Here is a 12,641-nt window from a genome sequence, read left to right on the forward strand (position 1 = left end):
GTGTTTTTCATCTCACCTCTGAACTGAGCCTGTTTAGGAACCTAAAGACAAATAGTGGACATTAAACTTCCCTTGGCCCTTAGTCCATGCAGGCCAGAGGAACAAGTGGTGGGAGGTGGCCCTCCTCTTGTTGTGGTTGTTTGAGATCTCCATGTTGTAGGGGGTTTTGATCTCCCCAGCAGATTATCTGTGCTGGCAGGCTTGGCTCATGGGGGGCTGGTGGTCACCCATTGCTTTTGCACCCCATAGTAAGGCTTGTGCATCCAGGGGGTGCGAGTGAGAACAAATCTGTTCCTCTAGCTCTGAGAGGACAGAAGTGTAATGCTGACATTTCAGAGCCACGAAGGACCCAATGGAAAATAATTTGGAGAAGTTGTTACAGCGTTTTTGAACGCTTTTTGTCTGGCTGTTGGTAAAAGATGCTTGTAGGAAAAAATGGTCTTTGCATACTCACATCTGCTCTTGCTGCTTAGCCAGGCACGCCTTCCACCAGCCTGAAAAAGCAGTCTTTCAGCATCACCTGGGCTTCTCTGGAGATGGCTGCAACAGCAGAAGGAGAAAGACATGTAGGTCAGGAGCAGAACTCGCACAGAACACACTTCTGTGCAGAGGATTCCTGACAGTGGGCTGAGGATAGAAAGGTAGATATGCCTTAAATGCCAAGTAATTCTGTAGGAAGCCAGCAGGACCAGAAAACCTGGGCGACTGCTTTCAGTGTATCCCACAAGTGAAACCACCACTCTTCACGGTTCAGCTGGGATGGGCGTTTTTCTCCCCACCTCAGCCTCCACTATCCATCCTTCTTGCTTCCCCTAATCCCCGGGTGCTGTGCACCTCCCTCGCATCGGATGGGGGAAGAAGCAGGGGTTCTGCATACCGGCACTGAATGATTTATCCAAGGTGGAAGCTCTGGTTATCATGAAAGGTTCAGTAAAGAAACCTGGTCCCTGAGCCGAGATCTCTTTGGAACTTGTCTTTTTAGTGAACGGTAGTGAAAACCATGTGTCTTGTAGCTGGGAAGAGCAGCCAGGGCTCACAGTCCCAGTCCACTTCCTCCAGGATTCGGACAGAGGGAGTGGAGCATCTGGATCCTTGGTTTACTTCCTTTCCCAGATGGCTCCTTTTGTTCCTGCCCCAGTCGAGCCTTGGGAGGGAGACAGCCCAGCGCTCAGGGGCTGCAGCCCACTGTCACCCACAGCCTTTGGGCAGTGGGACCCCACACGGTGTGGCTAACTTGCCTTTGCTGGTCTACCAGTCTGGGCTGGTGGTGTCAACCATCCACCAGCATCTGCTGACCTTGCTGACTGTCCCGCAGGACAGCAGGTCTGTCTGGGCCTTGGGCCAGGCGCACGGAGGTGCTGTTGCATGCAGCTGAGCAGAGGGAAGCCCGGGGTGGTGGTGAACCTTCTCGGGGTGCTGGGCGCGGGGCTAACTCGCCTTGTCCTTTGTGCCCCAGGTGCTGCTGCTTCTTTAAGAGGAAACGGAAGAAGACGGCTCAGCGTCACAAGTGACCGGTGCCTCCTGGGCCTTGCAGGAACCACCACGCCTGCAGCTCCTGCCCTGTCTCACTGGAAGGGGCTTCTCTTTAGGGGGGAGGAGGAGGCATAGGAGGAAGAGAGAAAAAAAAAAAAAGTGACATTTTAAACCAAAAAGAGAAGAAAACGTTCCAAAACAAACCACTCTGAGGTGGATCTGCTGAATGGTCTCCCTCGTTCACTCCAAGCCTGAAGCTCCTTTTGGGACCAGGACTGTGGCTGGCTCAGGTCTTGGTCGCCCTGGGAGGGGGGCTGGCTGGCTGACCCTCCTTCCCGTTGTTTACGGCGAAGGCATCGTTCACACAAACCTGAGGACTGTGCTTAGTTCCTGCTCACTTTCCTCCCCTCCCTCCCCTGCGCTCTCTGCTCCTCCGTCCTCCTCCCTCCTTAATTACGTGAAGAAATACCGTAGGCTCGATTGGCTGTCGAGAGGGCAGGAGGATGCAGTGCAGGCAGGAGAGTTGTGTGGGAGAAGGGCCTGACTGCTGCAGCAGTAAGAGACCAGTTCCCTTTTTGGCTCCTTGGGAACAGTTACACTGTAATGTGCAAGCTGTGAGAAATTTGCAATCTACTGTTCCAGTTAGGCTTTTTTTCCGGCTCCCTTGACACCTCCCTCCTCTGACGGTAACAGAGCAATGTGGATTGTTTTAAAGAAGCTGACGTCGTTGCACTTTTTATTATTTTTAGCATTTACAGATGCACATTGTATCTGTGGATCTCTGCATGGCCACGCGGTGCCAGCGCAGACAGACATTCAGCTGGGAAGATGGTGGGATGCAAAGAATGCTCTCGAGTGGGGATGTTGACAACATCCGCACAACCCTCGTGCCAGTCTGGGGTTCCCGACGCCCGCCTTGGGCCATGCGCTGAGGAAAGCATACTTGAATTTTCAATCACCCTTTCTAGCTGCCAGTGAATGTCCCTACCATGGTTTCCTACACCGTGCCTGACCCAACTGGCTGGGAGACGCAGGGCTGTAGCCTGGTGTTGGCAGGAGGGAGCAGCATCAGCTTTGCTGAGCTGGAGGAGTTTGCACTGGCTTAAGAGGTAGGACCTGGATTAAGGTAAATGGGAGGCAGCTGTTTCCCAAAGCGTAGGCGTTTCTCGGTGTGGGCAACTGGGCAGCCTTCTCAAATCCCTCTGGCAGGGTGGTTGTGAACATGTACCCTCTGTGAGAAAATATTAGCAGGAGCAAAGCTTCCCCAGCAGGTAAGAGGATACTTCGCTGCCTTAACACTGATTTCATCTCCAGATGGTCAGATAGGTTTGACTGGAATAGCCTTCACATCCTCTCTGCAAGCGTGGGTCTGGGGCACGTGGGACACCATCCCACCCCACAGAAGCCACAGTTCTCATGCACCGCTTTTGAGCCAAACCAATAGCTAGCAAAGGGCTTGGGGTGCTTTGCACACATGTAAAAAAAAAAAAAAAAAAAAAATCTTGTGTCCAGCTGCAGTGTCTCCAAACTCGGAGGAGGCCGAGGCTGCCTGGGGGTTACCGTAGGCGTGGCAGGGCTGTTGGAGAACTGGAGCAGCTTTTGGGGAGGTTGTGAATAGGTTCCTTATGCTTTGTCTTTCCACGTATGACACCTTGACCAGGCTGGGACTGTTCACTTGAGGGACTTTGCTTGTCATAAACTCGGGCTTGGCTCACCCCCAAAATCCTGGAGAGCACGAAGGGAGGAAAGGGAGAGACTAGATCTCATTATCTTTTATTTTTTTTAATGATGATCTGCATAGCTTGGAGTTCATGGAGTGGCACTCCCAGGAGGTTCGGTTCCCCTGGCTGGGCAGAAGCGGGCTTAGAGGGCAGGAGATCATCCTGGACAGGGAGCTTCTGGGCTTGCTCTTCATGCATCCCTAAAGCAGGCAGATGCTGGTGTGGTGCCAGGGCACAAAAGCCTTGCTTCCTTGCCGGGATCCCCGTAGGGCATCTCTTCGCCATTCTCCGTTGCGTTCTCTCCACGCCTTATCCCAATGAGCACGGCTGAGGTGCAGAGCTCTTCGCTTGCACGCCCACCAGGAGATGTGTGCACCCACCTTCTCATTCTGCAAAGCGCTTTCCTCGAGCCATACCATGGGCTGGGGCAGGAAGGGGACCGCTTACTTCCTGCAGGCACGTCCCAGGGCGCTTTGCCCTCTTGTCCCCTCCTGCCAGAGGGAGGACAGGGACCATGGCCACATTCCACCCTTCTCTTTTTGAACTCCTCTGCTGCCTGTGGCTCCCAGAAGCCCGGTGTCTCCGGCACAGGCGTTCACCTCTCTGCTGTAGGAAACCATGGTTTGGCGTCTTGGGAGGGGGGGAAAGGGGCACAGGCGCTCCCTGTGGAGCGGTCCTGCCCGCTGCAGATGGAGCCGGGCCCTGAGACACTTCTGTTGCTGCCCTCCCAAGCCCCACTAAGTGCCTGTCACCAGAACTCAGTTCCTTCTGCATCTCCTGCCGTGTTTGGTCATTCCTCGCTGCCTCCGGTCAAGGAGCAGCTTGTAGTTGCAGCATATGTAAGTGTTTGCAGGGTGAGGGAGGGCGGGGGGAAAAGGGGCCATCTCAAGAGTTTTTGTTCTTAAATGTTTTTTTTTTTGTTTTGTTTTTTTTAAAGTGAATGTATTTGATTGTTTAGAAACTTTCCTGACCTTGTTTTTAAGTGGGTTGGTTTGAAAGCTATTTCATGGTGACCCACTACCGCTTCTCTCTGGAGATACGATGTTCTTTTAATCCTACGATGATGTGTTTGTAGGGGAGGACTGTCCCCCCACGGCATGCTGGTAATGCTCACTTGTACCAAGCCCTCTTGCACTATAATCGTACGTTGGACTCTTCAAAAGGGCAAAGATGTGGGGTGGCTTTTTTAAAAAAAGAAAAGGAAAATAAAGCAGGTTAACAGCAAGTGCTGTGCTTGAGGAAACCGCTGTCCCCAGGGAGCTCAGAGGTGACTAGGAGACAAGCCAGACTGAGCCAACCATGCTGTGGTAGGAAGAAGGGCATTAAGCCTACCTGGGCAAACTCTCCTCTCCTCGCTAGAAGTCGTTAGCAGCTGGGAGACCCCAAAGGGTGCGAGGGGAGGGCTCTTGGGCCCGTGCGGCGGGGGGCACCCGGCGCTGTGCTGGCCTCCCCAGTGTGGCTCTCCCACGGTGTGGCCCACCAGCGTTGCGATGCAGTCTTCTGAGGTATCAAGTGAGATGATTATTTTTTTTTTTTTTTTTCAATAAAACATTGCACTGCTGCATTGTTCTCCATGAATAGATGTATTTATTACCTCTTCCTGACAACATTGCATTTTTTCTTTTGCTTCTGTTGGGCACTCTTGGTAGCCTCCTGTGAGAAGCTCTGAGTCCTCCCTTGAGTGCATGATGCACGGTGTGGGATCTTCTGGGACTTTCTCAACACTTTGTGCTTTACAGCCATGGGCGGTTCAGCCCCGTAGAGCTTGGCCAAGGCATGGCGGCACCGATTTCTCTTCTCCCTGTGCCTGCACGTTCCCGCCTCAAGCACCCTGGGTAGCAAAATGGCTAAACCATTGATTACTTGGAACACAAAGATCTGAAGCACCCCAAAATATGCTGTCACGTAGTTCCTGCATCTCTGGAACAGCAGCTACATCTGCTACTGTAGGCGTCAAGCGTGCCATCCCCAAGTGGAAGGGCACTGCATATGCCAGTCTGCTGGCCAGGACACACTGAGGGGCTTCAGCTCCAGCCGCAGTAACCACCAGCCGAATCCCTTGGCACACACTGTGCTGGCAGCCATGCCCGCAGAGGAAGGTGGCAACAATGCAGGCCCAACCGTTGCTGCCTCGAGTGCTGCCTTCCTCTGCGCCTCTGTCCACTTACCGGGATCTTATGTAGAAAGGAGCAGCACTGTCCTGCTTCCATGGAATCGACTGCCAGGATCACAAGGTTTTCCAGCATGCAAGTAGCTGCTGCTTATTCTCAGTACAGAGAAAAGCATTAAAGGAGATGCCACCTATTAGCCAAACATAGCATCTTTTAAAAGCAGCTTTTGCTCTATCTAGTCAGGGAGAGCATCTGCAGCATAACTCCCGCTCTTGGAAACTGCTTCACACTGGGATCTTTGTTGGGATGCTTTTTTCTCCTTGCGTTTCCCAGCCTTAAACATAGTATTTTTAGCATGAACTTTCATTTCCCGTTCCCAAAAATTAGTCTTGGCACACTTGTGCTCTGAGAAGGAAGACAAACCTCAAGCTTGCTTTCTCTGGCCCTTGGAAACATGCATGTCCTCCAGGCAGTTCTGTCAGAGGTGTGTATGCTAGGTGATTAACACTGACCAAGATCTATTTGAGTAGACATTAAAAAAAAAAGGTAATTCCCACGTATTCAACTAACTCCAGTATTTGTGAACAACTGTGCTAAGCTAGAGATCGGCGCCTGCAAAATGGCAAACAGTGCTGTGCACTTTCAGCCTTGCCGCATCTGGTATTTAAGAGAAATTTGGGCCTCTCTGAATAAGACCTCTCTCAAGTGCCTTTCTTGAGCTTTATCATGCAGCCTCGCCCGCTCCTCAGTCTTGCCCAGGAAAGAAAGGAAGGGAGCAAGCCCCAGCAGCCCCTCTCCCCATTGTACCCTTGCGAGGGGTACCTCAGGACAAGGCTCCATCTTTGCAGCGGGCGGAGGGGGGGGGGGGGGCTGCACCAAGGTCAAGGCCGGGCCCGGACCGGCTAAGGGCCCTGGGGGCGCCGAGTTGTCATTTACTTTGTCCGTTTAATGCCGGTGTACACCCCACCACCACCACCACCACCACCCCCCCCCTCGGCCTGGGGGGACGCGGTCGTCGCCGGTTGTTCGTTTTACCGCCGAGGACACGAGCCTCGGCCGCCCCCGGCGCCGCCTCAGCTTCCCGCCGGCGGCGCGCGCCCCCTCACGCCCCACAACGGCGGGAGGCGCGCGCCCGCCCCTCACCGGGCCACCCACCACCGGGCCGCCCTCCGCCGCGCCCATTGGCCGGCGCGACCCTCGCGGCCCCGCCCCTCAGCCTCCTCCCCCCTCCCACCTCGCCCCGCCTCCTCTTTCCGCGGCGGCCAATCAACGCGCCGCCCCGTTCTTAATTGGCCGCGCGGCGGCTGCCGAGCGACGGACAACGTGGCAGCCGCCTGGCGGCTCCCGTCGGTGCCGCCCCCGCCCGGCCGGAAGGTGCCTCCTCCTCCACCCCCCTTCACCCCCCGGCCGTTGGTCGCGCCCGGGCGGCTGGAGCGGGCGGGGAGCTCGGCTCGGAGCTCGGCTCGGAGCTCGGCTCGGAGCTCGGCTCGGCTCGGCGCGGCGCGTACCACTGCGCGGCGGTGGGCGGGGGGAGCGCGACGGGCGGGGCCGGATGCAGGCGGCGCGGCGGGCGCTGTGGCCGGGCTGCGAGCGGTGGAGGATGAAGGTGGTGGTGGCGGCGGCGGCGCTGGGCGCTGCCGTCCTGTTCCTGCTGCCCGCTGCTTCGCGGGCCGACGAGCGCAAGAAGGGACCCAAGGTCACCGCCAAGGTCGGGCTGGGGCCCGGCGGGGAAGGCCTGGGCGGGCCCGGCTGGGGTGGGGAGGGAGCTGGGGTGAAGGCCTGAGGTGAAGGCCTGGGGCGAGGGGGGGCCCAGCTGGGGTGGAGGGGGGTCTGGGGGCTCGGCGAGGTTAGGCCTGGCTGGATTTGGCGGGGGGGGGGTGTTGGACCAGCAAGGTGAGGCTGGCTCCACTGACGGCCCCCTAACCTACCTCTATCCATGCCCCCCCCGCCCCCAAGGTGTTCTTCGATCTGCGGATCGGCGAGGAGGATGTGGGCCGCGTCGTCATCGGGCTCTTTGGCAAGACGGTGCCCAAGACGGTGGAGAACTTTGTGGCGTTGGCCACCGGAGAGGTGAGGGGCCAGCAGCTGCCTGGCCGGGCCTCACCCAGCCCCCTGGGAGGCTCCTGCTTGGTGCCCTGGGGCAGAGCTGGATGGAGGGAGCTCAGCTCTAGTCTGTCCCGTTGCCTCACTCCGTTTTCTCCCTCCCCACCCCCAGAAAGGATTCGGCTTCAAGGGCAGCAAGTTCCACCGCGTGATCAAGGACTTCATGATCCAGGGAGGAGACTTCACCCGTGGAGATGGCACTGGAGGTAATTTGGCCCACGCCAACCCGAGGATCCAGCCACTGTCCGGCGGCCATGCCTCCCAACCCATTGCCTGGCTACCCCTGGGGACCAGCGGGGAGCTGGAGCATGGTGCCACAGTGGGCATGAGTGGGCACACAGCTCATAGAGACCTGGCGTCAAAGCAGAGCTTGGTGCTGGGGAGGGATGGGCGCAGTGAGGCTTGGCTGGCTGTTACCTGAATGTTACCCCTGTAACTGTGCCCTCTGCCCCCACAAGACCTGGAGCTCCTCACTAAGAAAACTTTCCTCTGCAGCAGCTGGTGCCTCTGCCAGGCCTCCTGGCTGCCAGGACACATTTAGTCTGGTAGCAGCAGAGTCCAAACCTTCCACCAGCACATAGCAAACATTAGTAAAGCTAATGATACCAGCATTTGGGCTTGTTAGCTCTTATCTCATCTGCTCTCACACAGCCTCCTGCTCCAGTCCCCTGGGGGCATGATTCCTCCTGCCCATGCCCACTTCATGGGGCGCTTTTAGCTCCCTTCAGTCGCAGGTAGCTCGTGGTTCCCTGCAGCCCTGTGGTATTGGTAGTTAGTCTCCCCTCAGGATGTCCTCATCCACCGCACCCAGCCTGTGGAGAGAGCTGCCATCACCTCCCCTACCCTGACATATTTCCATGAGCAAGCACAACGTAGCCTTTTTCCCCTCCCCTTAGGAAAAAGTATCTATGGGGATCGCTTCCCTGATGAGAACTTCAAGCTGAAGCACTACGGCCCTGGCTGGGTGAGCATGGCCAACGCTGGCAAGGACACCAATGGTTCCCAGTTCTTCATCACCACCGTGAAGACGCCGTGGCTGGACGGCAAGCACGTGGTTTTTGGCAAAGTGCTGGAGGGCATGGTAAGGGAGTGATGGGCGGTAAAAGCGTGATCGATTCCCAGGGGGAGAGTGGGACCAGGCAGATGCTGCCTAGGCAGGCTGGCTGGGGGGAGAGCACTGTGGAGAATGGGCTGGGAGGCGCCTTCTGGGGCAGGGATTGCGCTGAGCTGGCTCTGCCCATGCCCAGCATTGCCTCACTCTCACACCTCTGCTTTTCCCCAGGATGTGGTGAGGAAGGTGGAGAACACTAAGACAGACAGCCGGGACAAGCCCTTGAAGGATGTCACCATCGCCGACTGCGGCACCATCGAGGTGGAGAAGCCATTTGCCATCGCCAAAGAGTAATTCCCCCTCCATGCATTTCCCTGTCATCCCAGGGTGGGTGAGCAGCAGCAGAGCCGCTGTGCCCCGCACCCCTGCTGCCCGGCCTCCCCCTTCACCCTGCCGCTGGCCAGCGGGCAGGACGGGGTGCTGGCTCCTCTTCCCATCACTTTTGTAAGAAGCACATGCACCAATAAATGTGACCAATCTGTTTTTTAAAGAGTTTCCTCTCTTCTGCTCTTGGAGGGGTGCAGATCACTTACTTAGCATCCTTCAGCTGGGTGCATCCCTCAACCCTTCAACCCCCTTCATTCACATTTCATCAAGCTGAGAGCAGTGCCACGATTGGCCCTGGATTTGCTTTGCAGAATTACAGAGCATGGCGATCTCTTGGCAATCAAGCCCAAGTGATTTATTGCACCAAAGCCCAGATGCTGAGGGGTTTTCCATCATGGTTCAGGGTCCAAAGGCTCCTACTACAACCCCAAAACATCAGGGCAGAAGGCAGAGCTCCTGCTCCCTAACAAAGGCACTTTGGATGGTGGTGGATGAGCAGCGCTGGCCTGGAGAGCAGCTGTGGCTCCCTACCATACGCCTTGGCTTCTCACCCAGTTTTCTTGCCCCATCCCAGCAGGGAGGAGTTCTTACTGCAGGGATCCTTTCCGCCGCTGCCCAGCTGCTCACCACTGTGGCCCTTGAGTGCTGGTGTGTGCTCAGAAGCCCGGCAGGCCGGGGGCTCGGGGCGCTGCCTGGCTGGGGTTGCAGCTCAGGGGATGTAGAGGCCCTGCAGCACCCCAGTAAGGATGGTGTTGGGGAGCAGGTCTGTGACGAAAGGGGGGAGCTGGACCAGCTTTGTTTCTTTCCCAGGCCCCGTTAAAGGAAAAACATGTTTTGCTGGGGCCCAAAAGAGCCTTTTCCCTTGGAGGCTTTGGGGACCTGCATCCCTGGTCCCGCTCCTTACCAGTGCCCGGTGGCTGCGTGTAGGGGTCGGTGCAGAAGCCGACGACGGGCCGCTGGGAGGGCAGGCAGCCGGTGCTGCCATGGGAGAGGAGACGTCAGCGCCCGGTGAAGGGTCCCACTTACACCCTGGGTGACCTGGCCGCGTGCCAGTCCCCAACCCTGTGTCTTGGGGGTGCTCACAATGGGTGAGGGGGACAAACCCGGCACCGTGTGGGATAAATCAGAGCTGGCAAAGCCCAACGGCACTGTCCGCTTGTACATCTACTCACGGGGGGCTGCTGGCCTTGGGGTCCTGCTGGCAACACCGAACCTTCAGGAAGTCCAGCACGTCCTGGGGCAGCTCCTGGTTGTGGTACAGGACACCCTGCCGTGCATCAGGGGGAGTCAGCACCGCCTCCACACCCCCCACCCCCCCCACCCCACCCCCAAAAAAAAAAAAGAAAAACACAAAACCCACCGCTTACCTGGATGTAAAGCTCCAGTCCCTGCCGGCGCTGCTCCAGCACTTTGGGCATCCAGTTGGGGACACGGCGGGGAGGGAAGTCGGGGACCTTGCAGGTCTTCTTGATCTAGAGTAGAGTGGCAGGGGACATCATGGCAGCAGGAACCATGGAGGAGGAGGCTGGTCCTCCCTGTGTCCCCCTGCAGTGCTGGGGGTCTCACCCGGGGGGTCTCACCCGCTTGTGCAGCGCCTGGAACTCACTGTAACGCTTCACCACCGTGTGCCGCCGGCCATTGCACAGCACCTCCACCCTGTACACCTGTGCCACAGGTCAGCCACTGCTGTCTCCGTCCTCATCATCCCCGGGGCAGGTGGGCACATGCACCTCTGGGGCAGATGGGGGTACCTGGGGACAGACAGGACCCCAGGGACCCCCCCCAACATTCCCCAGGGCCAAAGAGAATCCCCCAGGTCAGGGGCACCCCTCCCGCTTTCAAGGGTAGAAGGTCCCCAGGCAGGGACCCCTGAGGACAGACAGGGACCTCCACCCCACAGTGCCACAGGGTCCTCAGGCCAGGGCCCCCCCCATCCCTGGCTTCAAGGGCAGAGGGTCTTCCTCAGCAGGGACCCCTGTGGGAAGTCAGGGACCTCCACCCCGGGCATGTGGGGACAACCGGGGGGCACTTGGGGACCAGGGGCAGGAGCTGGGGGGGTCACAGAGCCCTGGGTAGATGGGGGTACCCTGGGGAAGGCAGGGACATTTTCCCCCCTGCCCCAGGGGACTCCTGGGACAGAGGGGGCCCCCCTATGCCCCCTTCAAGGGCAGAGGGTCCCCTCCAGCAGGATTCATGGGGGCAGTTAGGGACCTCCACCCTTGGGGTACTTGGGGGGGGTGGGGGGGGCACCCTCAGGCAGGCAGGGACCCTGAGGACAGGTGGGGACATCCAACCTCCTGAGAAAGTGGGACCTCCCCTTCCCCTCTCATCATCCCCAAGGGCAGAAGGAGACACCCACCCAACCCGTTCGGGGCCAGAGGGGATCCCATGGGCCAGACCCCCACCCATCCCCACCAACCCCCCCTCCCCATTTCAGGGGTAGAGACTGGGACAGGGACCTTCTCCCCAGTGGCAGATGGGGCAGGCAGAGCCCTCCAACCCCTGGGAAAAAGGAGACGATGACTCCCCTCCCCAAAGCCTCGGGCAGGTAGGGACCCCCGGGAAGCAGTCAGGGTCCTGGGCAGTCACACACACACACCCCCAGGGCAGGTGGGGGCAGACAGGGATCCCCAACCCACCCGGGCGAGGGAACACCCCCTCTTTCAAAGGTAGGGGGCTGTCCCCACCAGGAGGGACCCCTGGGGACAGAGAGGGACCATCATCATCCCCCCCCCCCCAAGAAAGATGGTGGTACCCCTGGGGCAGACAGGGACACCCCCCACCCCCCCCGAGCCTGAGACCCCCACCCCCGGGGCATGTGGGGTCTCCCGGGGACATTCGGGGACCTCCAACCCTCGGGGCAGAAGGAGACGACCCCCCATCCACCCTCCCCGGGTAGGTGGGGGACCCCCTGGGAACGGCCAAACCTCCCCCCTCCTGCGGCAAAAGGGACCCCCCCCCGCCCCCCCGGTCCCCGTCCCCGCTCCCCAAGCCCCGAGGCCGCCCCTCACCGTGTGCGCCTTATCGGGGCTGCGCGCCGCCGCCTGCGGCTCCGCCGCGGGGATGGAAACGGCGATCATCGTCCGCCGGGGCGGAGGGGGGGGGCAGCGGGGGCGGCCCCGGGGCTTTGCGCCGCCGTAACCTCCCGCAGGCTCCGGGAGTCGGGTCAGCCCCGGTCCGGGCCAGCCACGGCCCCCGGGCACCCAGCGGGGTGACCCCAAAAGCAGCCTGAGAGCACCCCGGGGAAGGGTCCTGCAGCCCCCAGCTCTAAATCCAGCAGGCATGGGGGCGGGGGGGGGCGGGAAGGTTTGGAGCCTGGAGGTAGTGCAGGGATCCAGCTCTACAGGGGCAAGGGGAAAGGAAAGTGAGAAGTCAGCACAAGCTGCCTTTTTTTTATTGCAAAAGAAGGGGTATGGGTTTTGATGAAATCCACAGCTGGGGTCCGGGGGAGGGGGGTGTCAAAGGAGAAAGAGCTGCCCCACGGCCATGGGGGAAAGGTGCACCACAGCCCCCCAAAGGCTCCACACCGCCTGTCGCGGGGGCCAGGTCCCCCCTCCTAAACCACACAAAGCGGTGCTACAACCCGGCCCCGCTGAGCTCAGATCCTAAAAACAGCTCCCAGGCAGAGCAAGGCAGAAAGCCAAAGCTTAATCAGGAGCCAGGACAGGTGGCGGGGGCAGTGCCCAAGGTCACCCCCCCATGCCAGTCACAACAAGGCAGGAGACTCCACCGCCTCCCTGGGCATCCACAGGATGCAGCCGTTAGCCCTCCCCACCCCAGCCCATGAACAGACAG

The 12,641-nt window shown here is 58.9% G+C and overlaps 3 protein-coding genes across 8 annotated transcripts in view; 2 read left to right on the forward strand and 1 right to left on the reverse strand.

Moving 5' to 3' along the window:
- The window catches only part of CSNK1G1 (casein kinase 1 gamma 1), a 110,108-nt gene extending 105,345 nt beyond the window's left edge, over window positions 1–4,763 (forward strand). For all 5 annotated transcript variants that reach the window (XR_011327012.1, XM_069797692.1, XM_069797693.1 and 2 more), the window contains one exon: window positions 1,457–4,763. Coding sequence is in view for 4 of the 5 variants with exons in the window: in XM_069797692.1 (XP_069653793.1) it covers window positions 1,457–1,511 (55 nt within the window). In the remaining variant the exon portion in view is untranslated. The remainder of the gene's footprint in view (window positions 1–1,456) is intronic.
- A 2,069-nt stretch (window positions 4,764–6,832) lies between these two features.
- Window positions 6,833–9,009, forward strand: PPIB (peptidylprolyl isomerase B). The gene is made up of 5 exons (XM_069797698.1): window positions 6,833–7,013; window positions 7,262–7,375; window positions 7,521–7,614; window positions 8,305–8,489; window positions 8,691–9,009. Exons 1-5 carry the CDS (start codon window positions 6,858–6,860, stop codon window positions 8,811–8,813), a joined length of 672 nt encoding a protein of 223 aa, XP_069653799.1. The 5' UTR covers window positions 6,833–6,857; the 3' UTR covers window positions 8,814–9,009.
- Window positions 9,010–9,145: 136 nt separating this feature from the next.
- Window positions 9,146–12,396, reverse strand: SNX22 (sorting nexin 22). 2 transcript variants are annotated; one of them, XM_069797696.1, is made up of 6 exons: window positions 11,858–12,385; window positions 10,427–10,510; window positions 10,214–10,318; window positions 10,019–10,113; window positions 9,751–9,824; window positions 9,146–9,611 (listed from the first exon to the last, which is right to left on the reverse strand). In XM_069797696.1, the coding sequence occupies exons 1-6, from the start codon at window positions 12,128–12,130 to the stop codon at window positions 9,556–9,558; spliced, it is 687 nt and encodes a 228-aa protein (XP_069653797.1). In that variant the 5' UTR covers window positions 12,131–12,385; the 3' UTR covers window positions 9,146–9,555. The 2 variants fall into 2 exon arrangements, with proteins under 2 accessions (XP_069653797.1, XP_069653798.1); XM_069797697.1 differs by lacking the exon at window positions 9,751–9,824 and having other exon boundaries at window positions 11,858–12,396.
- Window positions 12,397–12,641: the final 245 nt, after the last annotated feature.

This window comes from Haliaeetus albicilla, chromosome 12, assembly GCF_947461875.1.
Source record: "Haliaeetus albicilla chromosome 12, bHalAlb1.1, whole genome shotgun sequence".
Classification (NCBI taxonomy): domain Eukaryota; kingdom Metazoa; phylum Chordata; class Aves; order Accipitriformes; family Accipitridae; genus Haliaeetus; species Haliaeetus albicilla.